The sequence below is a fragment of the Entelurus aequoreus genome, linkage group LG27, assembly GCF_033978785.1.
Source record: "Entelurus aequoreus isolate RoL-2023_Sb linkage group LG27, RoL_Eaeq_v1.1, whole genome shotgun sequence".
Classification (NCBI taxonomy): domain Eukaryota; kingdom Metazoa; phylum Chordata; class Actinopteri; order Syngnathiformes; family Syngnathidae; genus Entelurus; species Entelurus aequoreus.
Window position 1 is genome coordinate 27,593,839 of NC_084757.1, and position 27,242 is coordinate 27,621,080.

At 40.7% G+C, this 27,242-nt stretch overlaps 2 protein-coding genes across 3 annotated transcripts in view; one reads left to right on the forward strand and one right to left on the reverse strand.

The window, feature by feature from the left end:
• LOC133644518 (leucine-rich repeat-containing protein 24-like) overlaps positions 1-27,242 on the reverse strand; it is a 63,685-nt gene that overhangs the window by 3,320 nt on the left and 33,123 nt on the right. Inside the window, exon 2 of one of the 2 annotated variants that reach the window (XM_062039051.1) lies at positions 23,715-24,073. The exons of the other annotated variant lie outside the window; for it this stretch is intronic. The gene's annotated coding sequence lies outside the window, so the exon portion shown is untranslated. Of the gene's footprint in view, positions 1-23,714; positions 24,074-27,242 lie in introns of those variants that run through there. 2 annotated transcript variants of the gene reach the window in all.
• On the forward strand, positions 471-27,242 carry LOC133644061 (spindle assembly abnormal protein 6 homolog). Its single transcript, XM_062038385.1, has 13 exons — positions 471-581; positions 15,120-15,199; positions 15,278-15,382; positions 15,531-15,699; positions 21,097-21,297; positions 22,250-22,369; positions 23,353-23,526; positions 23,842-24,015; positions 24,674-24,734; positions 26,158-26,264; positions 26,376-26,440; positions 26,526-26,611; positions 26,696-27,242. The coding sequence occupies exons 1-13, from the start codon at positions 471-473 to the stop codon at positions 26,749-26,751; spliced, it is 1,509 nt and encodes a 502-aa protein (XP_061894369.1). The 3' UTR covers positions 26,752-27,242.

The following is a 27,242-nucleotide window of genomic DNA, read 5'->3' on the forward strand; positions in this document are numbered from 1 at the left end:
GGTCAATTGTACGGAATATGTACTTCACTGTGCAATCTACTAATAAAAGTCTCAATCAATCAATCAATACGACTTGCTTTCGAACGAATACCGGAAGTCAACCAACAGGAAGTAATTTAGCAAAAGTGACATCGCCTAACTTCTGTTTACCGATTATAGCGTATAATAAATAAAAACAACTTTAGCTCCAAATGAAAGCATTGCAGTCACTAATACAAAAGTATTATCAAGTAATTATGTAAATAATATTAAGGATTGACTTCAGGGCAACACATTCAATGTAAAGTGCGTATACAAATAAAATCTATTATTATTATTATTATTATTATTAATTACAACATATGAGTTCTTTTAAAATGCAGAAGTTGTTTTGGATATTTAAATTGTATTTAGTTTTTTGTTTTTTTGCGATGGGGATTTAAAAGGTCAAATAGTGTGCAGCAGGTGGCGGTAATGCGCCGTTAAGCTGGATGCCAACCGCCGTTAGACAGGAAGAAGTAGAAGAAGAAGTAGAAGTAGTAGAAGAAGAAAAGCCTTGGTCGACGGAAGGCGGAAGTAAACCAAGAGCGGTGGCTAAACACGTGAGAGTATCCAAATCTTCTTGGCGGTTGTGCATAATCTGTTTTGTGACTGGATCGAGATGGAAGGGGATAGTGGCGGGATGTATGAGGAAGGTATGGACGTGGATAGGACTAGAGGGGAGAAAGGAAAGAAGGGGAGCGGAGGGCATGAAGGAAAGTCGAGTGCTAAAAGAGCCCATGAAGAAGATGAAGAAGTAGAAAAAAGGAAAAAGACTATGGAAGATAATTATAGGATTATATACACATTTAAATCAAGTCAAGACATGAATGACATAAGTTTAATGACACTGGTTAACAAAAATGGAGAGCAAAAAAGTAAAGCAATGCGGTTGCAAAAACTGTGCAATAAGATAATAAAGGAAAAAATCGAAGTGGGAGAACGAAAGGGGGCAAGAGGAGTAGTGACAGGAATTCCAAGAGGTGAACATTTAGAATAATTGAAAAGACAAATAAAAGGGGGAACTGTCAAGATGTTGGCAAGAATGATGGCATATAGAAATGGAGAAAAGATGGAGAGCGAATCAGTATTAGCACAGTTTGTCGAGGAAGTCCTCCCGCAGAGAATCATGATTGGGTTTTTAAGCTTTTATGTTCGAGCTTACGTCCCACCCCCAGTACGCTGCTTCAAGTGCCAACGCTATGGGCACATAGCCAGTGTGTGTCATGTTAAGTTGAGATGTGGAAGGTGTGGAGGGGAGCATGAATATGGACAATGTGGAGATAATGATCTGGGGCCGTACTTATCAAGCTTCTTAGAGTGCCATTTTACACTTAAGTCCTGAGAATTTGCGAAATTTAGTCCTACTCTCAAACTTAAGAATAAAAGCTTTTTATCAACGTTCTTAAGTCTAAGAATCACTCCTACTCTCCACGATATTTAAGAGACCTTCAGAGGTGTCTTAAGTGGTTAGGAGTTGCCAGCAGGGGATGGCACTGAGGCGAGAGAGATGTGCGCGAACGTTCAGGGAACGGAACAATGTTTTTTTTTTTATGACGAGCAGCTGATCAAACTGTATCGTTTTATTATTTTTGTCACAGATTTAATACTTTTCGATTCCTTGTTGATTTCTGCATGTGTCTGCAGTGGGCTAGTATATATAGAGCCACCCACACCAGTTTCAAATTAGTTGCCTAATTAATGAATTGGAAAGAAAATGTTATGACAGTAGCGTATGTGTGTGGCCGTGAGGTGAGTGACGTCAGTGAGTGTGTGGGCGATAGAAGAGAGGGAGCGGTAGCGTGAGTGCCGGCGGGGACTAGTTTGTTTTGTATTATTTTGTAGTTTATTGTCAAAATATACACTCCCATTGTCCACTTAAATATTTCCAAGATATTTCTTTATTCTTAGACAACGGATTCCCTTCCGTGATTGGTCATTTCTATGGACACAGAAATGACGTCACCTAAAATTCCGTTTACGGCACATAGTAATGTCGTAATTCAGCTCTGAGTGTGACACTTAAGATTCAGTCCTACACTTCGGTGAAAGTGTGAGTAAGACGCTTGATAACTAACTTTTAAGTGCAGCTTTCAGCGAAGAATTTATTTACTCTTAAGTCAACTCTTATCAGACTTCTTAGGAGTAATTCTAAGAAGCTTGATAAGTACGGCCCCTGGTCAAATGTTGTAACTGTGGCGGGAATCACACTGCAGCGTATGGGGGATGTGTCATTAGGAAACAGGCAACAGAAGTACAGCAAATCAGAGTAGAAAGAAATATTACATACGCAGAGGCAGTTAAAGTAAGAAATCAAGAAAGTGCAGAACAAGATAGAAGTGAGAATAGTTCAGAACGAGACAGAAGTGGCAATAGTTCAAGTAATAAAAAACAAGAGGCAACAAATACAGGACTTTCTATGGACAAGCTAGTTGTGTTCCTGGCATATGTCATAAACTGTACAGAACAGGCAAGAAATAAAACTGAGAAGATCAAAATAATTGTCAAAGCAGCAGCAAAGTTCTTAAATTTAAAAGAACTGTCTTGGGAACAGGTACAAGGTGAACTACAGAGAGTAGACGAGACAGAGTCATGTTACCACAATCCAACGCCATGTTAATTATTCAGTGGAATGCCAGAAGTTTAGTAGCAAACGGACAGGAACTAAAGGAATATATTAATAATATGAAAAATAAACCATATATAATATGTATTCAAGAAACCTGGCTGAAGCCAAAATTGAGCTTTATAATAAAAGGATACGTAACAATACGTAAAGATAGGAATGATGGGCAAGGAGGAGGATGTGCCATATTTATTAAAGAAGACATGCATTATACAATATTAAAAGAAAAACAAGAACTAGAAATAGTAGGGGTAGAAGTATGGAATAATAAAGAAAGATACAAAGTGCTAAACTTCTATAATCCGTGCAAGAAATTACAAATTCATCAACTAGAAAAAATAGTCGAGCACTGGAGTGGCAATATCATTTGGTGTGGTGACTTTAATGCACATAGCACAATGTGGGGTGAAAGGGATGACTGGAATGGGGAAACATTGGAAGCATTTTTGGAGGAAAAAGAACTGGTGTGTGTGAATGATGGGTCGGGAACAAGATTAGATGTAGTTACGGGTAAAGAAACAGCAATAGATTTAACACTGGTGTCACAAGGGTTAGCAGGAAAGGTAGAGTGGGAAGTAAATAAAGACAGCACTATAGGAAGTGATCACTACCCAATCTTCATTCACATAAACATAAACCAAAGGACAGAAAGCACTAAAAAAGAAGGAAGATGGAAGTATAATCACGGTGATTGGGGACAATTTAGGGAAAGTACCGACATGACATTAAAGGAAGTGGATATAAATCAAGATATTGAACAACTAAATACAGATATTACAAAGTGCATAATAGAAGCAGCCAAAAAAAGCATACCAAGGAGTAGTATAGGGAAAAGAAGGAAGATAGTGCCGTGGTGGGCACAAGCGTGCACAGACGCAATAAAAGAACGGAATAGAGCATTTAGAATATTGAGAAGAACACATAATTTCCAAGATATGATCCAATATAAAAGGCACCAAGCTAAAGTAAGGTATGTTATTAAAAAGACAAAAAAACACTATTGGAGAACGTTTTGTGAATCATTCAATAGAACTACTCCTTTAGGCCAAGTGTGGGGAATGATCAAGAAAATGTCAGGGATCAGAAGTGAACATAAAAATCATGTGATGAAAGATGGGACACGGTGTGTGGTAGAAAATAAAGAAAAAGCAGAACTTTTAGCAAAGACATTTGTTAAAGTGCACAGTAATGATAATTTGAGAAATGTAGAAAAACAAAAGAGAGAAGAAACAATTAGTTTAAATATTGGGGAAATGGTGGAAGACAATGATAATAGTTTAACCAACACTATAGATATGAAATTTTCTTTGAATGAAATGGTTTGAATATTGAAAAATGTTAAAAATACAACACCAGGAAAAGACCAGATGAGTTATCAGATGATCAAAAACTTAAGCAGCATTGGCAAAGAAGTGGTCTTGAAATTATATAATAGGATATATGAAGAAGGGAAATTGAGTGGAAAGAAGCTGTAATAATTCCGATATGCAAACCAGGGAAAGACCCGGAAGAGGCAGGTAATTATAGGCCGATAGCATTGACCTCAAATTTGGGTAAAGTAATGGAAAAAATGATTAATGAAAGACTAGTGTATTATTTAGAGTCAAAAGAAATAATAAAAAACTACCAAAGTGGATTTCGCAAAGCAAGAAACAAACGACCTAGCAGTGCAGCTGGAAGAGGAAATTAGAAAGGGACAAATAAATAAAGAAAGTATAATTGCAGTATTTTTTTATATAGAGAAAGCTTATGATATTGTCATAACTCGGTCTTTGGCGTGGTTTGCTCTCCCGTGGTGCAAAAGAATTGGAACGGACGTGGCGTGCAGGTAAAGACATAGTTTAATTATTACTATAAACTCAAACAAAAGGTACAAACAAAAGGCGCTCACAGCGGAGGTAAAAAACTTGATTAGAAAACAAAAGGCGCGCACAATGGCGGAAGTAGAAAACTAGACTATGAACATTTAAACAAAAACTTACGTGACAAGGAACTGTGAACATGGCATGAATGTATGATGTCGCCAGGACGAACAACAGAAACAGAAAAGCCTATATAGTGACATGATAAGTGAAAACAGGTGCGTGACTAACTGTGAACAGGTGTGTGACATGACTGTGAAAACGTGAGACAGGTGTGTGTGAGTCCAAACATGGAACAGGTGAAACTAATGAGTAACCATGGAAACAAAACAAAACCAGGAAGTGAAACCAGGAACTAAGGAAGTGTCCAAAAAACAAAACAGCACATGGCCAAACAAAAACATGAACACAGACATGACAGAACCCCCCCCTTACGGACAGATCCCAGATGGCCAAAAACAAAAAACAGGATCAAGAGTCATGGGAGGGGGGGAGGGGGACATGGCGGTGGGTCGCCAGACCAGGTGTCCCCGAATCCACCGGGGCAGAGTCAGGTGGCGACGGCGGGTAGACCGCCGCTGAACCTGACGAGGTGGGCGACCTGGGAATGGCCACATTCGTGGCAGACGAGGAGGTCGGCGCACCTGGCGTGGCGGACGCCCATGGAATGGCCACATCCTTGGCCGACGAGGAGGTGGGCGCATTGTCGTGGCAGGCAGCGAAGCTTGGCGCGTTGTCGTGGCAGGCAGCGAAGCTTGGCGTGGTGCGTCAGGCGGCGAAGCTTGGCGTGGGGGGTCTTTGTCTTGGCGGTCTTGGTCTTGGCAGCGTGGGTCATGGTCTTGGTCTTGGCATGGTTGGTCTTGGTCCTGGACTTGGCGTGGTTGGTCTTGGCGTGGCGGTGCTTGGACTTGGTCTTGGTCTTGGTCACTTGGCGAGTCTTGGTCTTGGTCACTTGGCAGGTCTTGGTCTTGGTCACTTGGCGGGTCTTGGTCTTGGTCACTTGGCGGGTCTTGGTCCCTTGGCGGTTCTTGGTCTTGGTCACTTGGCGGGTCTTGGTCTTGGCTTTGGTCTTGGCGTGGGGCAGCCACGGGCGGCGCTTGGCGGCGTGGGGCAGCCACGGGCGGCGCTTGGCGGCGTGGGGCAGCCACGGGCGGCGCTTGGCGGCGTGGGGCAGCCACGGGCGGCGCTTGGCGTCGTGGGGCAGCCACTGGCGGCGCTTGGCGTCGTGGGGCAGCCACTGGCGGCGCTTGGCGTCGTGGGGCAGCCACTGGCGGCGCTTGGCGTGGAGCAGGTACTGGCGGCGCTTGGCGTGGAGCAGGTACTGGCGGCGCTTGGCGTGGAGCAGGTACTGGCGGCGCTTGGCGTGGAGCAGGTACTGGCGGCGCTTGGCGTGGAGCAGGTACTGGCGGCGCTTGGCGTGGAGCAGGTACTGGCGGCGCTTGGCGTGGAGCAGGTACTGGCGGCGCTTGGCGTGGAGCAGGTACTGGCGGCGCTTGGCGTGGAGCAGGTACTTGTGGCGCTTGGCGTGGAGCAGGTACTGGCGGCGCTTGGCGTGGAGCAGGTACTGGTGGCGCTTGGCGTGGAGCAGGTACTGGTGGCGCTTGGCGTGGAGCAGGTACTGGTGGTGCTTGGCGTGGAGCTGGGCGTGGAGCAGGTGGATCTTGGCATGGTCGAAAAACTGGTGGTGGTGGTCGTGCTGGTGGCTGTGGCTTGGCAGGTCGAAAGACAGGTGGTGGGGGTCGTGCTGGAGGCTGTGGCTTGGCAGGTCGAAAGACAGGTGGTGGTGGTCGTGCTGGAGGCTGTGGCTTGGCGTGACGATGCTGAGCCACCCCACCTGAACAATTCCCAGCCCTAGCCCCCCCCTCAAGGAGCGGATACCAGACGCGCTCCCCGCGGTCTGGAACCGTCTTTTGGGGTGGGCGGAGGGGGTTCAGGAGGAGGGCAGAATCCTCCCCTCTAAATTGTCCAAAATGTCTTTCTTTCCCCCCCACCTGGGCTTTTGTGGGTGAAAAAAAATTTTCTGACTTGGGCGTGGCATGAGTCCTGGGGGGCGGGGCATGGAATTTGGGTGGCTTGGATTGAACCGGTAAAGAATTTGGGAAAACAATCTCCAGGTCTGTGGAGTGCTCCTTGAGCTGCCAGGCTGGCTGATTTCCATTTCCGCCCGGAGGGGGAGGAGCCTGCAGGAGCGCAGCGTGCTGTTCGCTCACCTTCCCTGACATCCTCGGTCTGGAGCGCCGCTTCCGGGACAGGGATGACGTGCCAACGTCCCCGGGCCAAAGGGAGCTGATCGGCACCAGTTTGCCGGTCGGACCCCACATGAGATCCCTGCGCTCCATGGGGGAATGGCGAAGTGTCTCTTCCTCCATCGCGCGGAGGACCTCCCACGTTGCCTCGTCAAAATTGTCCAAATTTTTTGCGGGAGAGCTCTTATGCTGGCGACATCTGTCATGACTCGGTCTTTGGCGTGGTTTGCTCTCCCGTGGTGCAAAAGAATTGGAACGGACGTGGCGTGCAGGTAAAGACATAGTTTAATTATTACTATAAACTCAAACAAAAGGTACAAACAAAAGGCGCTCACAGCGGAGGTAAAAAACTTGACTAGAAAACAAAAGGCGCGCACAATGGCGGAAGTAGAAAACTAGACTATGAACATTTAAACAAAAACTTACGTGACAAGGAACTGTGAACATGGCATGAATGTATGATGTCGCCAGGACGAACAACAGAAACAGAAAAGCCTATATAGTGACATGATAAGTGAAAACAGGTGCGTGACTAACTGTGAACAGGTGCGTGACATGACAATGTGAAAACGTGAGACAGGTGTGTGTGAGTCCAAACATGGAACAGGTGAAACTAATGAGTAACCATGGAAACAAAACAAAACCAGGAAGTGAAACCAGGAACTAAGGAAGTGTCCAAAAAACAAAACAGCACATGGCCAAACAAAAACATGAACACAGACATGACAGATATGTTGTGGAAACAGGGGTTGCTGATAAAACTAAATATAATTGGGATTAGAGGGAAAATGTATAGACGGATAAAAGACTTCTTAACAAGTAGAAAAATATTAGTAAAAATAGAGAATGAATACAGCAGAGTATATGAAGTGGAAAATGGGACCCCGCAAGGGAGTATAATAAGTCCAGTATTATTTTCAATAATGATAAATGAAGTTTTTAGTGAAGTGGAAGGATTAGTGGATGTGGCACTGTTTGCTGACGATGGAGTGATGTGGAAGAGAGGTAGAAATACTAATCATATAGAAAAGAAGATTCAAAAAGCGGTAAATAAAGTTCAAGAATGGGGAACGGCGTGGGGTTTAAGATTCTCTGTTGGAAAGACAAAAGTCATACATTTTACAAAGAGGAAAGTACAAAACAAGATCCAAATTAAACTCTATGGAGAAAATATAGAAGAGGTACAAGTATTTAAATATTTGGGTATATGGTTTGATAAAAATATTAACTGGTCAACCCACATCAGCAAAATAGTGGAGAAAAGTAAAAAGGTGTTAAATGTAATTAGGGCTTTGAGGGGTAAAGACTGGGGGGCTGATAGGCAGACATTGAAAGCAATATACATCAGTTTAATAGGATCTGTTATTGATTATGGATGCATTATTTATCAATCTGCTGCAAAAACATTACTTGGGAAAATAGACAGGATCCAATCACAGGCTTTAAGATTATGTTGTGGAGCTACTAAATCAACCCCAGTTGCAGCATTACAAGTAGAGATGAATGAAAAACCTTTAGATATGAGGAGAGATCAACTGTCAGTAGTTTATTGGGCAAACTTAAAAGGGTCCAAGCAAGGACATCCAACCCATCAAGTACTATTAAACTGCCAAGAAAAAGAGAAGAAAAAAATGAATAGTTTTGGGTGGATAATAGGAGACACATGTAATAAAGTTCAAATTGATAATATTAAAGTTAGCCCTACAGTACCAATCGCCGCAATACCACCGTGGATGTATGAAAACCCAAATGTAAACATGCAATTACTAAAGAATAGAAATTTAAATAGTTACCAGATAGAACAATGGATTGAGGAAACGTTTTTAGACAACATCATGGTGTACACAGATGCATCAAAAACTATAAATAATAAGGTAGGAGCAGCAGCTGTTATTCCACAAGGAAACATAGTATTAAATAAAATAATTAGTGATAAATTATCTGTTTTTGCGGGAGAATTGGTAGCAATTTATAGGGCAATTAATTGGATAGAAGAAAATGAAGCAAGAAAAGCAGTCGTGTGCTCGGACTCCAGCAGTGCATTGACTAGCATAAAAAACATAGAGTCAGAAACAAGACAAGATTTAGTTTATGAAATAGTTCAGGCAGTCTACAGAATAAATAAAGCGGGAGGTGTGGTAACATTTCTTTGGGTTCCTGCTCATGTAGGAGTTGAGGGGAACGAATTAGCTGATAAGTACGCAAAACAAGCAACCACTAAAACAGAAGTAAACATGGAGATTAAGCACAGTAAAGAAGAAGTGAAGAACATCATTAAGATAGAACACAATAAAAAGTGGCAGGATAATTGGAATAAGGAAACAAAAGGTAGAGAGTATTACAAAGTCCAGAGGAGAGTAGGTGTAATGAGAGGAGGCAATAGAAATAGGAAGGAAGAAGACATTATTACTAGAATGAGATTAGGACATACATATCTAAATAGTTCATTGAAATTGATGGGGAAACATGCTACAGGACTGTGTGATTCTTGCCAACAGATAGAAAATGTAAGACATGTTTTAATACATTGTAGAAAATATAATAGAGAAAGGGAAATACTGGGAAATAAGTTAGTGAAAGAGAATATTAGGTTAGCAGTGGAAGATATATTAGGATTGCACTCAGAACACACAGGTTATAAAGCAATACACACATTTTTTAAAAACTGGGTTAAATAAAAGAATTTAGAGTAGAAATCCACCTCGATCCACACTCCATTACAGTAGGTGGCGGTAATGCTCACCACAAGGTTGCTTGCCAACCGCCATAAAATCACAAGAAGAAGATGAAGTAGAGGAGAAATGAATGTAATGGCGGGAAAGATGGAGAAGATTTTCGCTGAAGTTGTTGAAGTGTCCGTCAGGTGCAGAGACTGCGAAGAAAGGTAGGATTCCTGACATTATACACAGAAGTAACCGTGAAGTGACATATTTATTAGTTTCGTCCCATGCTCGCTCTTAATGAAATGTGTTGACATGCTAAGCAAGTTCGCTGGAGTGTTGTATCCACACTTTGTATTTTAACATCAACAACTATATTGTTCATCTTGTCGTATGCTTTGGCTTCTAGTTCACTCTTTTAATCATGTACTACTTTACACTGATTGTAAAATGTCTAAATCAGAGTCTTTCAACCACTAGTTGAAAGACAGCTCTTTGATCTGCTATGTTCTTTAATGTTTCCCTTTTGATTTTAACGTATTTTGTGGGCTTTTCAATCTACATTATGTTCTTATTGTGAGATCAAACAAAATCACTTTATTTTTGGGGTGGTATAGCTCGGTTGGTAGAGTGGTCGTGCCAGCAACTTGAGGGTTCCAGGTTCGATTCCCGCTTCCGCCATCCTACTCACTGCCGCTGTGTCCTTGGGAAAGACACCTTACCCACCTGCTCCCAGTGCCACCCACGCTGCTTTAAATGTAACTTAGATATTGGGTTTCACTATGTAAAAGCGCTTTGAGTCACTAGAGAAAAAGCGCTATATAAATACTTCACTTTTTAAGTCGCTCTTTAAAGGATCAAGTAATATACGCTTAAACTCTTTGTGAAACCGTTCAATTCAAACATTAAGCCTCCATTTAATGACAAATTACCAACAAAACAGCACAAAGTGATCTGCTTCCTAATTGAAGTGAAGTGAATTATATTTATATAGCGCTTTTCTCTAGTGACTGAAAGCGCTTTTACATAGTGACAACCCAATATCTAAGTTACATTTAAAGCAGTGTGGGTGGCACTGGGAGCAGGTGGGTAAAGTGTCTTGCCCAAGGACACAACGGCAGTGATTAGGATGGCGCAAGCGGGAATCAAACCTGGAACCCTCAAGTTGCTGGCACGGCCACTCTACCAACCAAGCTATACCGCCCCAAAAAATAAAGTGGCGAGCAACCGGAAGCTTGGTTAGACTTTGTTTGATCTCACAATGAGAACATAATGTAGATTGAAAAGCCCACAAAAATATGTTAACAAAAGGGAAACATTAAAGAACATTAAAGAACAAAGAGCTGATGCAACCAGCCGCCAATTCAGCTACTGGTTGAATCCAATCCACTTCATTTATATAGCACATTTAAACAACAAAAATGTTTCCAAAGTGATGCACAACAATATTAAAGACAATATTCAAATATTATCCTTAGCTCCACCAATGACTGGTTGAAGACTTCTGATTTAGACATTTTACAATCAGTGTAAAGTAGTACATCTGTACTGCTGTACACTGACCTTTAATTTCCATGGCATTGTCTCTTGAGAAGATGCACTGTGATCAAAATAGTGGGCTGAAAGCTAGTGGGCAGCTGAGGACGGAGTCAGCTCTCTTATTTGGGTCTTTTACATGCACTTGGACTTTTTGTATCTGCACTGCAACCGCATAATTTGCCCATTGTGGGATCAATCAGTCAGTCAAAGCTTGCTCAAATAGCTATTAGTTACAAATGTCTCAAAGGGCTGCACAAGCCACAACGACATCCCGATCCTCGGCTCAGATCCCACATCAGGGCAAGAAAAAACTCAACCCAATGGGAACAACGTGAAACACTGGGAGGGGCCGCAGATGTGGGGGGTACCGCCCCTTTGGTGACCGATTGGATACGGTTAATAATGTGAGAGTCCAGTCCATAGTGGATCTAACATAATAGTGAGAGTCCAGTCCATAGTGGATCTAACATAATAGTGAGAGTCCAGTCCATGGTGGATCTAACATAATAGTGAGAGTCCAGTCCATAGTGGATCTAACATAATAGTGAGAGTCCATTCCATAGTGGATCTAACATAATAATGTGAGAGTCCAGTCCATAGTGGATCTAACATAATAGTGTGAGAGTCCAGTCCATAGTGGATCTAACATAATAGTGAGAGTCCAGTCCATAATGGATCTAACATAATAGTGAGAGTGCAGTCCATAGTGGATCTAACATAATAGTGAGAGTCCAGTCTATAATGGATCTAACATAATAGTGAGAGTGCAGTCCATAGTGGATCTAACATAATAGTGAGAGTCCAGTCTATAATGGATCTAACATAATAATGTGAGAGTGCAGTCCATAGTGGATCTAACATAATAGTGAGAGTGCAGTCTATAGTGGATCTAACATAATAGTGAGAGTCCAGTCCATAGTGGATCTAACATAATAGTGAGAGTGCAGTCCATAGTGGATCTAACATATTAGTGAGAGTCCAGTCCATAGTGGATCTAACATAACAATGTGAGAGTCCAGTCCATAGTGGATCTAACATAATAGTGAGAGTCCAGTCCATAGTGGATCTAACATAATAGTGACAGTCCAGTCCATAGTGGATCTAACATAATAGTGAGAGTGCAGTCTATAGTGGATCTAACATAATAGTGAGAGTGCAGTCCATAGTGGATCTAACATAATAGTGTGAGAGTCCAGTCCATAGTGGATCTAACATAATAGTGAGAGTCCAGTCCATAGTGGATCTAACATAATAGTGAGAGTGCAGTCCATAGTGGATCTAACATAATAGTGAGAGTCCAGTCTATAATGGATCTAACATAATAATGTGAGAGTCCAGTCCATAGTGGATCTAACATAATAGTGAGAGTGCAGTCCATAGTAGATCTAACATAATAGTGAGAGTCCAGTCCATAGTGGATCTAACATAATAGTGAGAGTCCAGTCCATAGTGGATCTAACATAATAATGTGAGAGTCCAGTCCATAGTGGATCTAACATAATAGTGTGAGAGTCCAGTCCATAGTGGATCTAACATAATAGTGAGAGTCCAGTCCATAGTGGATCTAACATAATAGTGAGAGTCCAGTCCATAGTGGATCTAACATAATAATGTGAGAGTCCAGTCCATAGTGGATCTAACATAATAGTGAGAGTCCAGTCCATAGTGGATCTAGCATAATAGTGAGAGTGCAGTCCATAGTGGATCTAACATAATAAAGTGAGAGTCCAGTCCATAGTGGATCTAACATAATAGTGTGAGAGTCCAGTCCATAGTGGATCTAACATAATAATGTGAGAGTCCAGTCCATAGTGGATCTAACATAATAGTGAGAGTCCAGTCCATAGTGGATCTAACATAATAGTGAGAGTCCAGTCCATAGTGGATCTACCATAATAGTGAGAGTGCAGTCCATAGTGGATCTAACATAATAGTGAGAGTGCAGTCCATAGTGGATCTAACATAATAGTGAGAGTGCAGTCTATAGTGGATCTAACATAATAGTGAGAGTCCAGTCCATAGTGGATCTAACATAATAGTGAGAGTCCAGTCCATGGTGGATCTAACATAATAGTGAGAGTCCAGTCCATAGTGGATCTAACATACAGTTACAAATGTCTCAAAGGGCTGCACAAGCCACAACGACATCCCGATCCTCGGCTCAGATCCCACATCAGGGCAAGAAAAAACTAATAAGTTATTCACTGAAATATATTTATTAATTGTGGTTCTTACAAAAAATATATCTTATAAAAATATAAAAGCTAAAATGTCTCCTAAAGCTCTGCCCCTTTAATTAGTGCATACTAAATCATTTAACTTTAGCCTACTACTACAACCATATTATTTACCAGCAACATAAAGTGAAACAGAGGCAGAGGTGTCCTGCCACAGTCAGTAACAAATAAACAGAAAACAGTAGTGGTGGTAGATAGACACAAAGCTTCATCAAACATCTGATCCACTGAACAAAGAGCTCCAAAAATCTTGATCCTACACTTCTCTTTTGTAAAGTAAACCTAAACAGCCGATATGGGCATCTACATCAACTATATGATTTGCCTGAGAAGCTTGACAGGACACAAACAATTTTTTTTTAAATTTGTGGCGGCCTTATTTCTTTCGTGGCGGGCCGCCACAAATAAATGAATGTGTGGGAAACACGGTACATTGAACCCAGGGTCTGTGCTCTCTTAAACCACAGTGATCTTCTATAATGGGAGGGAACGAGTCGAGGACCACTGAACAGTAGGACGCCACAACGCCCGGCAGAAATAAATAATAACAGATTTTGTTACACACTTAATAGAAACTTAGCCATTAAAACAAATCAAATACTAAGACTAGACACTATTAGTGAAGCATAAGATTTGAGTCTTGTTTTTATTGGTTGACTAAATTAAAATGTCAGTTAACTTTGTCATGTTTCAGTCATTGTGTATTTGTTTTGATTAGTTATCTTCTTATTTTTGTCAGGGTAAAATAAGTCATTGACGATAACTGAGACTGAAATGATTAGTATCATAGACTTGAATGGAAACCGAAAGAATTCGCCGCAGTGGCGGTGCGGTTATGCATCCTGTTGAAATCCACGGTTCGGCATCTCACGGTCCGATTCAGTGTGCTAACATTCAATTATTAAATGATTGTCACCATTATCGGTGCATCTTTTGTCCCATTCAGGGTTTCTAAGAACAAGGTTGGCTGTGTTTTCACCATTCCATTAAATGAACTGCAATTGCAAGGCAGGGTAGTGAGTGTCTTTTCTCTTTTTTAAAGCTTTTATTGACATGTGTTTTTGCTTTTTATCATAAGTGTTTATGTACTCTTAGTTCAACCAATCAAAAATGGATATTGCATATTTTACCGCTTTGTGGATTGTTTTATTCTTGCTGTTTTTCTGCCATGGTGGCAATGCAGTGCAGCAAATGAGAACCATGAGCTAAGTCCTGTATGTTTTTATCTTTGTAATAAGTCCCTACAGACACATGTCCCTGAGCTTTGGAGATATGCTGTGGTAGTTCCTGTCCCCAAAACTAACACACCAAAAATGTTAAATGAGTTTAGACCAGTGGCTTTGACCTCCATTGTTATGAAGATATTAGAGAAGATGGTCAGGACTGAGATTTTAAAACAGACTAAGAGAATTAGATCCTCTGCAGTTTGCATATTGAGTCCACAGAGGGCTGGAGGATGCCACTGTAACTCTTTTAGATATGCTTTTCAAACATTTGGACACAAATGGTACTATTTTGTGATCTTGGAAATGTTTATGATGCTTGTTATGTGGTAGGTCTTTGTATTGCATATCTAAGATGTTACCTTCTCTCTATGTTTAAATGGATGTCCTGATCTTGCTGGCTGCAAAACAAGTTTACCTTCGGGTACTAATACTGTAAAGTAACCTAAATAAAGTAAACAAACCTCCAATCGATATTAATCGTCACGTATCGCATCGAAGTATCAATGTATCGGCACACTCCTATTACAATGAGATTAAATAAGATCTGCTTCTTCACACTCCTTTTCGGACATGGTGAATTCTGTAAATGTAATTCTGTGATGTTCCTTAATGTAACTTTTTAAGTATGTCCCAAAAGAAACATAACATATTGTACTGTATCTTACCTGACGGTCAACTTTTCTCTCTGCTCTTTGCGTCCATCAGGATCTTCTTGTGAGGTTGACGGATGACGTGGATCCATGTTTTCTCTACAGCCTCCACATTTCAGAAGAAGATTTTCAAAGGTTTTTGTCAGAAGTCGTTCTTTCCACTAATTAACTTGTTGCCTTTTTTGACTTTTTTTCTTTCGTCTAATTGCACAGTATAAAAGTGCAGCAGAGAATTCGGTTGGAATTCACATCATTTCCCGACATGCTCATTGAGTATTTTAATGAATGTCGGTCCGAGCAGAAGTCCAGCCATCCCAGGTAGGAATGTAAATAAATAAAGGTGTACATGTCAGGTATCCTCCTCCTAATGTGAACTTTAGGATGCATGCGGTTAATGTCTTATCGTGAAAATACACAGCATGCACAATAAATTGCGACGTGTGTTTGTTGGGTTTTTGGGCTGCAGGTTCCAGCTGCTTCTTTCTAGTGACTCTGCCTCACTCCAAGGCCCCGCCAAGTTCTGTGTAATAGAGAGATGTTCCTACCAAGACACGAACCGCCTGACCCTGAGGCTCAAGCCAGGCTCAGACAGAGAAGTCAATGAGTATCTGGCTGCATCTCTGACATCTCTCAAGGTTGGTGTGCTCCAAAACTGATGCGTATACAAATATGCAGTACTACCTCAACTTACAAGTTTAATTGGTTCTGTGGCGGAGCTCTCAACTCAAAACACTTGTATCTTAAACCAGCGCCAGCCATTGAAATAAATTAAAATAGAGTATTTAATTGGAAAGGCTCAGCATGTTTTGCGTTCGACATATGTGAAGAGCAGTGTGGTGAAAAGGTCGGAATCGGGTAAAAAAAAATGGTGCATAATTTTGAGAATTTTGGGCATTGTAAAACAATGACTATGTCCATTCATTTGAAAGGGAATTTCGAGATAAACGGGTATTTTTGAAATAATAAGTTATACAACAATTGTTCTAGATCAGTGTTTTTCAACCTTTTTTGAGCCAAGGCACATTTTTTTCATAAAAAAAATACGGAGGCACACCACCAGCAGAAAAGGTTAAACAATGAAACTCCACCAAGTTGTCAGGCCTTATTTTGAGTTTGTTGTTGTTTCCTGTGTGTCGTGATTTAGCACCTGTCTTGCGCTGTTATTTTGGTGACCCTTCCTGTTTTGTTGGTGTTCTCCTGTAGCAACTTCATGCCTTCCTTTGAGTGCTATTGCCCGCACCTGCTTTGTTTTCACGATCAAGACTATTTAAGTTATGCGTACGCTATCCTTCTTTGTGGGGACATTGTTGATTGTCATGTCATGTACGGATGTGCTTTGTGGATGCCGTCTTTGCTCCACACGCTGTAAGTTTTTGCTGTCGTCCAGCATTCTGTGTTTGTTGACTTTGTAGCTAGTTCAGTTTTACTTTTGTTTTACATAGCCATTTCTATGCTTCAGTGCCTTTTCCTAGCGGGACTTGCCTTTTGTTATTTTTTGGTTTAAGCGTTACATACCTTTTTACCTGCACGCTGTCTCCCACTGTGCTCTGTATATTGGGATCACGACAAACCATCCTCGACACGTTCCGACTTCTACAAAGCAATGAACTACCTGCTGCCACCTACTGGTATGGAGTATTACAAGATTACCCTGCCAAGCTCTACACAGCACAGGCACTAGACAACGGCACATTATTATGATTATTGATTTGCAAAAAATCTTTTTGGACCAATTAGGTGAAGTTACATAATTTCCCACGGCACACCAGACAATATCTCACGGCACACTAGTGTGCCGCGGCACAGTGGTTGAAAATCACTGTCCTAGATGATATGATGAATGGGTTGTTGTTGGAATTTTTCAAAACGGTTGATAAATGTTGACGTAGTAACAGGTTAAATTTGAATGGGTATTTCAGGAAAATCAGGAATTTGTACGGAAAGAAAAACTGTAGTTTTGTTGTCCCAATTAAGAAGAAAGTTTTGAAGGATGAATGGTCAAAAACCGTTGAAAAATGTGGACTGTGAAAGCTTTCCAGGAAGAGGTAAAATAGAGCTTTGGAAATCCTGGAATTTTTTTAAACTTGGTAGCGATGGTTTGATCGGAAAGGTCAGTGGAGTGTGTGGATTGTGGAACGGTTGAAATCGGCTGAGAAATGTGGAAATTGTGCAAGTTCGAAAAAGTGAAGTGAAGTGAATTATATTTATATAGCGCTTTTCTCTAGTGACTCAAAGCGCTTTACATAGTGAAACCCAATATCTAAGTTACATTTAAACCAATGTGGGTGGCACTGGGAGCAGGTGGGTAAAGTGTCTTGCCCAAGGACACAACAGCAGTGACTAGGATGGCAGAAGCTGGGATCGAACCTGGAACCCTCAAGTTGCTGGTACGGCCACTCTACCAACCGAGCTATACCGCCCCTTCATTTTCAATGAGAAAAATGACTCGGAAAACCGGGAATTCTGGGTAATAAACATTATTTTTTTCATTTTTATTTTTTTTGGGGCAGTTCACGTTTACCGGTCGAGCCGAACGTTTCGATACTTGAATGGTTCCGATCGGATGCAAACTGTGTGCTGTGGAGCATGCCAAAGTGCTTGTCATTCACACAAAGAGTATTAAAACAAGCTAACTAGGAACATGTTGAAAATAATATAAGAGTCATTTATTAGACAGGAACAAACATCATATTAGAGCAACATGAGGCATCCTGAATAGTATTATTAAAAATGGCACTAAGAAAGGTTACCCTCAAAACTTTATAGACGAAAACATAAAAAATGACAATATGAACGAAGCGGTAGAACACTTTAATGACTACTCTGTAAATATAGGAACCTATTTAGAGCTAAGGGTTTGAAAAACCAGGTCAGTTAGGTACCTAAATGACACAATAAATAGAAATGTTCCTAAATAATGTGACAAAAGAGGAAATAATCAAAATTGTAAAGAAATGTAAGTAAGACTTCAACAGACTGTCACGGATGAAATATGAAAGTAATAAAATGGGTTATTGAAGGAATTTTCGAACCTTTAACGTATGGCTATAAAGAACGAGAGAAGAACATATATGTTGGTAATTGCTATGAAGTGGAAAAGGGGTAGGATAAGGGTTGCAAAGGGGTGGAAAGTTTCCAGTAAATTTCCGGAAATTTACCACGGGAAGTTAAACTCTGGAAGTTTGGAAATTTTGACAATTTTTTGATTATTCAAAGTTGGACACCGTCCATCTTATTGTGTAGAATATGATGAGAAGCTTGTAAAACACTAATGCAATGCCACACACAGATATAAATAGTCAGCTAAACAATTGGAGTAGTCTTTAAAAATATTTGACTGATGGACAAATGAATAGAAATAGGCTAGATGAATAAATGAACAGTCAATCAGCATGCTAAATCAAACTATAAGCTACATTCTTGTATGACAACAGAATGGCTAGCAGAACAGAAGGCAGAGGAAACTACACCTTTTGATTTAGTATTTGCTAGTTACACTTTACACATCACAAAAAAGGTAAATTCGGATCGCTAACGTTGTTAGCATAAATGAATGGGATTTAACATAGAGGAAAATTAGCATCACGGCTAACGGAGAAATATTTTTGGTTCATTTTGAGACTGTGGTGGTACATAAACCTAGCTAGCTAGAGATATTGGTCCCAAAATCATTGAACAAGTACAGGAACAGCTTGAGTGGAAGTCTGCTGGAGTAGTCTACAGTCATACAGTAACAAGCAATTACACCTCTATTACACTTAAATACTATAGATCAAATATATTTACCCCAGTAATATCATCAACACTTACCTGACTGGATGAAGTCCTTGGGCTCAAATGCTAGTGTGGCCTCAATAGCCCTGCTGTAGTGTGTAGCATGCTGGGAATGCACTGCACATGTGATGGAGGAATGCACAGTGCAGGGTTGAAATTCGACTGAATTTGCATTAAATCAGGTTGTTTTAGCTAATAATCACGCTGCAAGATCTAGCATGTTGCATTCAATGTTTATTCCCGTTAATTCCCATGGAAAGTTTCCAACTTTGAATTTTCCCGGAATTTTGCAACCCTAGGTAGGATTAAATAAACGTTGCTTCTTCCTACTCCTTTTTGGACATGTTGTAAAGAAAAAAAAATTAAAGTATGTGATGTAGGGCTGGGCGATATATCGATATACGCGATATATCGCGGGTTTGTCTCTGTGCGATATAGAAAATGACTATCGTGATATTCGAGTATACGTTCTCACGCGGTTGCTTTTAGCTGCTGGCATTACACTACAGGCTCTTCCCACTCTTTCTTGTCTGTCCTTCTCACAGACAGCGAGCGCACCTTCTTACATACGTCACATATTGTCACGTCATACGTTACATACGTATACGCCCTCGCGCAGCAGAGAGGTAGCAGCAGGGCTAAAGTTAGCTGTGGTGCGAGTGGTAATACGAGAGAAAGAAGGTGTGAATCTGGTAACAAATGAAGGAAGAATTAATTCCCAAAAAAAACAGCAGGGGGTCCATCGTCTAGCAGTGGTTTGGCTTCAAGTGGGAATATGTTGAACATGTGAAGAAGAATGTGTGTATTAAGTGAACATGCTGTAGAAATACAACGATGTAATGAGGCTGTTTTAATTGGCGCACATCCATGCTCATCCTTTAGCGTGCATAAGTATGTTCACTCTGGGAAGTATGGCAAAATGCAGTGCACTGGCAGATGTTGCACTTAAAGGGGTACTGGACTTTTTTTTGGAATTTTGTCTACCGTTCAGTCATTTTGTTAATGCATTCTAAATATTGAGTAAATATAAATATAAATAAAAGTCTGCTTACAGCGGAGCCAATTGGAGCTCCACTATTACGCCCATAAAATCCGATAAATAACCATTCAAAAAGCGCCAACGACTCTCCATTTACATTTCGTGACTTGAATATTACCGGTAACCAAGTATTAGTGATATTATTATTAAATGCGCTAACGCGGACAAACTATTTATAGCGGTGCCATGATCACTTCCAGATGTGCCTATGTTTACATCATCGTGTAGTCTGCTGTTTCCTCCTTCCCTGATCCCTGTAAGTTTATTGTAGATCATGCATCTCACCTGGAAAGTAGATGGCTGAGAATATAATCCGACAGGCATATGTAAGCGGACTTTTGATCGCATTTATTTCATGTTTAGAATTCTTTCTTTTTTTTTAATCCATCCGTCATCATGTCTTTCATTTTATTATTTTTATTTAGCCTTTATTTAACCAGGTAAAATCCCATTGAGATCAAAGATCTCTTTTCCAAGGGAGACCTGGCCAAGAGGGCAGCAGCAAGGCTATATTAAAAACAGTAAACAACACATAAAACATCAAACTTACAACATTAAAACTTGCTAACATAACACATGTGCATACAGACAAGGTAGACTGCAATCCTTTCACAGAAGCTTTAAACTCATTTAATGTAACAAGGGTTTGAAGTTGAAGATTGGATTGTAGGTTATTCCAAGCCTTCGCTGCTGAAAACCTAAATGCTTTCTTGCCCAATTCAGTTCTTACTTTGGGGACGACAAATTGCAGAACATTCATTGAACGAAGATTGTGACTTCCTTGTTTCTTTGTTAAAAGACAGGACAGATAAGATGCGGTGATACCCAGAATGATCGTGAACGATAGGCAAAATTACAAAATAGGGCAGTTCCCCTTTAACACACCTCAGAAGGTGAGTGCAAAGATGGACACTTACCTTCAATCCGCACCGTCTTGGCCACGTAGCAGAAGGGGAGGGACAAACTCCAGTGGTTGCAATTCACCAATAAAAAGAAGAAGAGGAACCATATAGATATTGCAATCGTTTTTTTTGTATGAGCGCAACGACAACAATGGATTTGGCACAGCACTACACTATCAATACTCGAGTACACAGTGTACATAATGTACGTACATGTTGAAGTGTACTGACAGAAAAATTTCATTTGAGACACAGCCGTAGTCTCAGTAAGTCACTGATAGTGATCGCAACATGGTGAACTGTGCTCCTCTCCTCAGGGCTACTACGTCATCGATACGTTAATGAATGATGAGAAAAAGTATAGACATGAGGTGGAAACTCTGGTGGTCAAACTCCATAACACGGACGTTGAGCTGAAGAAACAGCAGAAGATCCTCCAGGAGACCCAGGCCAAACTTGAGCAGACTGAAAAAGACCTCCATGAGACTCAGCAGCAGCTCTCCAGCAAGGACCAGCAGGTGCGTGCTGGTGTGTCTTTGCAACATATTCCAGTCTTGATGCAATATGGCTGCCACACTTGTCTGCTGCTGTGTCTCAATTCCACCACATCCGTACTTAGATTTAGTCTTTAGAGTGCATTCACACCGAGGAGTACGGAAAAAGACAGTGCACGTTCAGTATCCGGACCCTGCACTCATGTTGATTGCTGGACACTTCCCACCCTCAATAGTCACCATTTTGGCTATGTAGCGGGAGGGAAGGGACTGCCAAACAAAAAGCAACAAGGTAATCAGCTGCTCAATTGAAAGGGGAAAAGATACAGACTATGGCTGGGCTTTATGACCCAAAATTCATATTAGACTTAGACCAACTTTTTTGATCCACATGTCTTCCTTCACTTGTTGTTTTCACAGTTTCATGCATTTATCTGCGTGTATAAAATTCGCAAATCGAATTGCAATTTTGAGAGAAAAATCTCAAATTACTTTTTTCCTCAAAATCAATCAGCCTTATAACCAATTAATTTCAATCAATGTAAAATCAAGAAGTGGGGGACAAAAGTAGGATTATATTTAATGGCAACAATGCTGGTGATAATGCTCTGTTGCAATGCACTATTGAAAAAGTGGGTAAATATTGCTATTAGAGATGGGTACCGTTCACATTTCAACCGATACGGTACCAATTCCCGGTATCGGTAATTAAGAGTTGGACAATATCGGATAGCGGTAAGAAAGCCATTATCGGACATCTCTAGGGTCCAATGTGTGGCCCTGTAATAATAATTTCATTATTAATTATATAAAAATCACACTAATTTGCCTTGTCACCTGTAACACAAAGCTGAGATGTTTTATTCAAATAGTTTAGCACATACGGACATACAATCCATTAGTTTTAGCATCTTCAATGTACAAAATGCATCAAAATTTACGTCGTTTTTGTGTTGATTTTACAAATGTCCATCAGACTCTGTCAGAGAAGACCAAAGAGTTGGACGAGCAGCATTTGGAATCGAGACTTCAGACCAAATTGCTGTCCAACCTTCACTCGGAGCGGCTGGAGTCCGAGAAGGAGAAGGTGGCGGAGGTAAGACCCCTCCCACCTCTCAAAACGCCTTCCAGATGTGTTAGAGCGGTGTTTTTCAACCACTGTGCCGTGGCACACTAGTGTGCCGTGAGATACATTCTGGTGTGCCGTGGGGGATTATGTAAGTTCACCTACTTGGGGTAAAAATATTTTTGGCAAACAAGTCATTATAGTCTGCAAATAATGTGTTGTTGTTGAGTGTCGGTGCTGTCTAGAACTCGGCAGAGTAACCGTGTAATACTCTTCCACATCAGTAGGTAGCTAATTGCTTTGTAGATGTCGGAACATGGTTTGTTGTGATCCCAATATGCAGATGACAGTGGGAGGCATAATGCAGGTAAAAAGGTATCTAATGCTAAAACCAAAACTAAGCAAAAGGCATTGAAGCTTAGGGAACAAAACTAAACCTGAACTGGCTACTAAGTAAACAAAAACAAAATGCTGGACGACAGCAAAGACTTACAGCGTGTTGAGCAAAGATGGCGTCCACAAAGTACATCCGAACATGACACGACAATCAACAATGTCCCCACAAAGAAGGATAGCAACAACTTAAATATTCTTGATTACTAAACCAAAGCAGATGCGGGGAATATCGCTCAAAGGAAGACATGAAACTGCTACAGGAAAATACCCAAAAAAGAGAAAAAGCCACCAAAATAGGAGCGCAAGACAAGAAGTAAAACACTACACACAGGAAAACACCAAAAAACTCAAAAAGAGTCATGGTGTGATGTGACAGGTGGTGACAGTACACCTACTTTGAGACAAGAGCTATAGTGATGCATGCTTGGTTATGCTTTAAAGTCATATCCAACAATTGCAACGACGATTTTTTACTGTCAACTGAGTTTAATTTTTTAATGATTTCTGCTGGTGGTGTGCCTCCGCATTTTTTAAACGCAAAAAATGTGCCTTGGCTCAAGAAAGGTTGAAAAACACCATTAGAGGATGCGAGTAACAAAGCGTGAGTTCTCCTGCAGATACAGAGCCGACTAGAGAAGCAGGAGCTGAGCCACAAGCTGGAGAGCGATCGCCAGCAGTTTCAAACACGCCTGGCAGAACTGGAGAAACCCTGCCAGGACCTGACGCAAGGGAGGTACAAAGACGGGTCGGCCATCGACGAGCTCAAATGCAAGCTGACGGGTGCCAAGCAGGTACGGACTACAATAATGGCGCAAGCTCTTCTGTTCTTTGTGATCACTGGAACTTTCACATGTTTCAGTAGAGCGCAGACTTCAGAGTATGTTGGTAGTTCTTTAAAATGCACTGAAATCTAACTGCATGGAACAGGACTGTGGAGTCTCCAAAATAAAATCAGGGTTTAAGAAACAAGATTGCCCATCAATATTGTGTTTTATTTAGTGAGATTATAATTTTTTACCACTTTCGAATACCGTGAACTGGTCTATTTGGAAAACTGCGAGGTTACAAATGGTGATGAGGTAATCAGGGAGGTATGTTGTGTGCAGCATTGTCGGCACTTCAAGCAGCAGGTGGAGTCTCTGGAGAAGGAGATCCACTCTCTCCACACAACCCTCCACGAGAAGGAGCGTCTGGCCAACCAGCTCCAGATGAGGGTGGGCGTGCTGGAGCAGCAGGTGGTCCATACCAGCGAGGCGCTCGAGGCCACCAAGCAGCAGAAGGCAATTACTCGCACCATTATCCATTTATCCATAAACAATGTGAACATTGAGAAGGTGTCTGAAATCAGATTTCTTGGGGTCATCTTAGATGAAAAGTTGACATGGAAAGCTCATATATTGAATGTGAAAAATAAGCGTATTTATTTTGAACAAGGTTAAATACAGTTTCCCGTATAACACAATGACTTATAACTTATTTCAGTTATTGTGCAGAAATACGGGGAAATACATATCACAGCAACATAATGCCTTTATTTCTTTCACAGAAAAGAGTAATTCCTATTAATGTTTACAGTAAGATACAGAGACCACACAAATCCACTCTTCATTAGGTCAGGATTATTACAACTAAAAGACATTGTAGAATTGCATACTCTATTAGTGATGTTCAAAGCTAGAAATAGTACTGCTTTTATATTTCCTGTATTTTATATTATTACTTTGAACTGTTTTATATTTTAATTTTTTATCCTGTAAAGCGTCTTTGAGTACTGAGAAGAGCGCTATACCAAATAAAATGTATTATTATTTTTATAATGGTTTTGGGACCACCCGACCATGTCAAAATCTGTGCTCTCAGGGACTTTTTAAGTGCACTGAACACAGTGTACCTATTTGAGTGCACTGGTATATTGAGACACAGCCTGTGTGTTGGCAGGTTGAAAAGCTTCAAAAGCAGCTGAATGAAGACAAAGACTTGCTGAAAACCAAAGAGAACGGTGAGGACATTTGTCCATCCAGTCTTTCTTCCACAGCAACATGACCTCCATGAAGGTCTCTCACTTTACTTTTAAGAAGTAAATGCTTCACGTGAACTCTTTCCTTAGACCAGGGGTCACCAACCTTTTTGAAACCAAGAGCTACTTCTTGGGTAGTGATTAATGCGAAGGGCTACCAGTTTGATACACACTTAAATAAATTGCCAGAAATAGCCAATTTGCTCAATTTACCTTTAACTCTGTTATTATTAATAATTAATGATATTTACACTTAATTGAACGGTTTAAAAGAGGAGAAAACACGAAAAAAATGACTCTTAAATTTTGAAACATAGTTTATCTTCAATTTCGACTCTTTAAAATTCAAAATTCAACCGAAAAAAAGAAGAGAAAAACTAGCTAATTCGAATCTTTTTGAAAAAATAAAAAAAATAATTTATGGAACATTAGTAATTTTTCCTGATTAAGATTGATTTTAGAATTTTGATGACATGTTTTAAATAGGTTTGTTAGAATATATAACAAATTGGACCAAGCGATGAGGTGGCGACTTGTCCAGGGTGTACCCCGCCTTCCGCCCGATTGTAGCTGAGATAGGCTCCAGTGCCCCCGCGACCCCAAAGGGAATAAGCGGTAGAAAATGGATGGATGGATAGATGGACCAAGCTATATTTCTAACAAAGACAAATCATTATTTCTTCTAGATTTTCCAGAACAAAAATTTTAAAAGAAATTCAAAAGACTTTGAAATAAGATTTAAATTTGATACTACAGATTTTCTAGATTAGCCAGAATAATTTTTTTGAATTTTACTCATAATAAGTTTGAAGAAATATTTCACAAATATTCTTCGTTGAAAAAACAGAAGCTAAAATGAAGAATTAAATTAAAATGTATTTATTATTCTTTACAATAAAAAAAAATTAATTTACTTGAACATTGATTTAAATTGTCAGGAAAGAAGAGGAAGGAATTTAAAAGGTAAAAAGGTATATGTGTTTAAAAATCCTAAAATCATTTTTAAGGTTGTATTTTTTCTCTAAAATTGTCTTTCTGAAAGTTATAAGAAGCAAAGTAAAATAATTAATGAATTTATTTAAACAAGTGAAGACCAAGTCTTTAAAATATTTTCTTGGATTTTTTAATTCTATTTGAGTTTTGTCTCTCTTAGAATTAAAAATGTCGAGCAAAGCAAGACCAGCTGCTAGTAAATAAATAAAATTAAAAAGCTCACTGGTAAGTGCTGCTATTTGAGCTATTTTTAGAACAGGCCAGCGGGCTACTCATCTGGTCCTTACGAGCTACCTGGTGCCCGCGGGCACCGCGTTGGTGACCCCTGCCTTAGACTGTCCAGGTGCACCTGAAGAAGTTTTATTAGTTAGTCTCAGTGTTCTTACGTTGTGTCCATGTCTTGTCTTGTCAGTCATCAGTTGTCTCCACAGGCAGCTAAATGAGAAGCCGATTGCAGAGATGCCACACCTTCCAGAACCTTTGGAGAGTGCGTCTGCGCTGTCGTCCGCTGGACTACGGGTGAGGGTGTCGCCCTCTTTGTGTTGTTCTTCCTTCTTCACTTGAGCCACACACACACACACACACACACACACACACACACGACTCTGACAGGTCACCATCTTTTTCCAGACGCAATTTGATCCTCAAACCTCCAAAGCGGCGTCCTCTGACCTAGGTGCAGTTCCTAAGCACACGTGAGTTGTGGCGTCTTCCTGCTCCCACCTCAAGTCTACAATAAATACCAATGCATTAAAGCATGTGCTCTCTGGACACCTTTAGACAATCTGCAGGTCTGGACCCCAAATATTTCAGGCTATCGGACAGCATTCCAGTCTACGGCCTTCCAGCCAGTCTGCCTCCCAGAGGTGACGTCACGTCACATGCAAAGTCTTCTTGATGGTGAGAAGGTGTCATTTTGTCACTTTCATTGACTTGATCTTTCTTCTTAGAGTCCCCACCTGAACGGAACACAGCACCTGTGCCATCATCCTATTTCCCTTCCTAAACTTTATTTATTTATTTATTTATTTATTTTAATTCAACCGTCATTGTTCCTGTGTTCTGTATGTTAACTTTAATAAACAACAAATTACTTAATTTTGCTGTCATAGTCATCAAGAATCACAGAGGGTTCATTTTTTATTTTAATGATTGTTTATAATGCTCGTGGCAGTCATGTGACCATCAACTGGTGAGCCTTTTAACTTAATTATGTTTCTTACATCCAATCATGCACTAGCCTGGCTGCTAGTCTGTTAATGACACTTGTTTTTTTAAAGGGGAACTGCACTTTTTTGGAATTTTGACCATCATTCACAATCCTTACAAAAGACATGACGACGTGGAGCGGTATAGCTCGGTTGGTAGAGTGGCCGTGCCAGCAACTTGAGGGTTGCAGGTTCGATTCCCGCTTCTGCCATCCTAGTCACTGCCGTTGTGTCCTTGGGCAAGACACTTTACCCACCTGCTCCCAGTGCCACCCACATTTTTTTTTAA

What these genes read in the sequence shown, in the direction of transcription:
- LOC133644061 (XM_062038385.1), top strand. Translation starts at nt 471, where the DNA reads ATGCCAACCGCCGTTAGACAGGAAGAAGTAGAAGAAGAAGTAGAAGTA. An exon ending in TCAGAAGAAGATTTTCAAAG is followed by an intron (nt 15,200 to 15,277) that starts GTTTTTGTCAGA and finishes CTAATTGCACAG; the next exon opens with TATAAAAGTGCAGCAGAGAA. An exon ending in CAGAAGTCCAGCCATCCCAG is followed by an intron (nt 15,383 to 15,530) that starts GTAGGAATGTAA and finishes TTTGGGCTGCAG; the next exon opens with GTTCCAGCTGCTTCTTTCTA.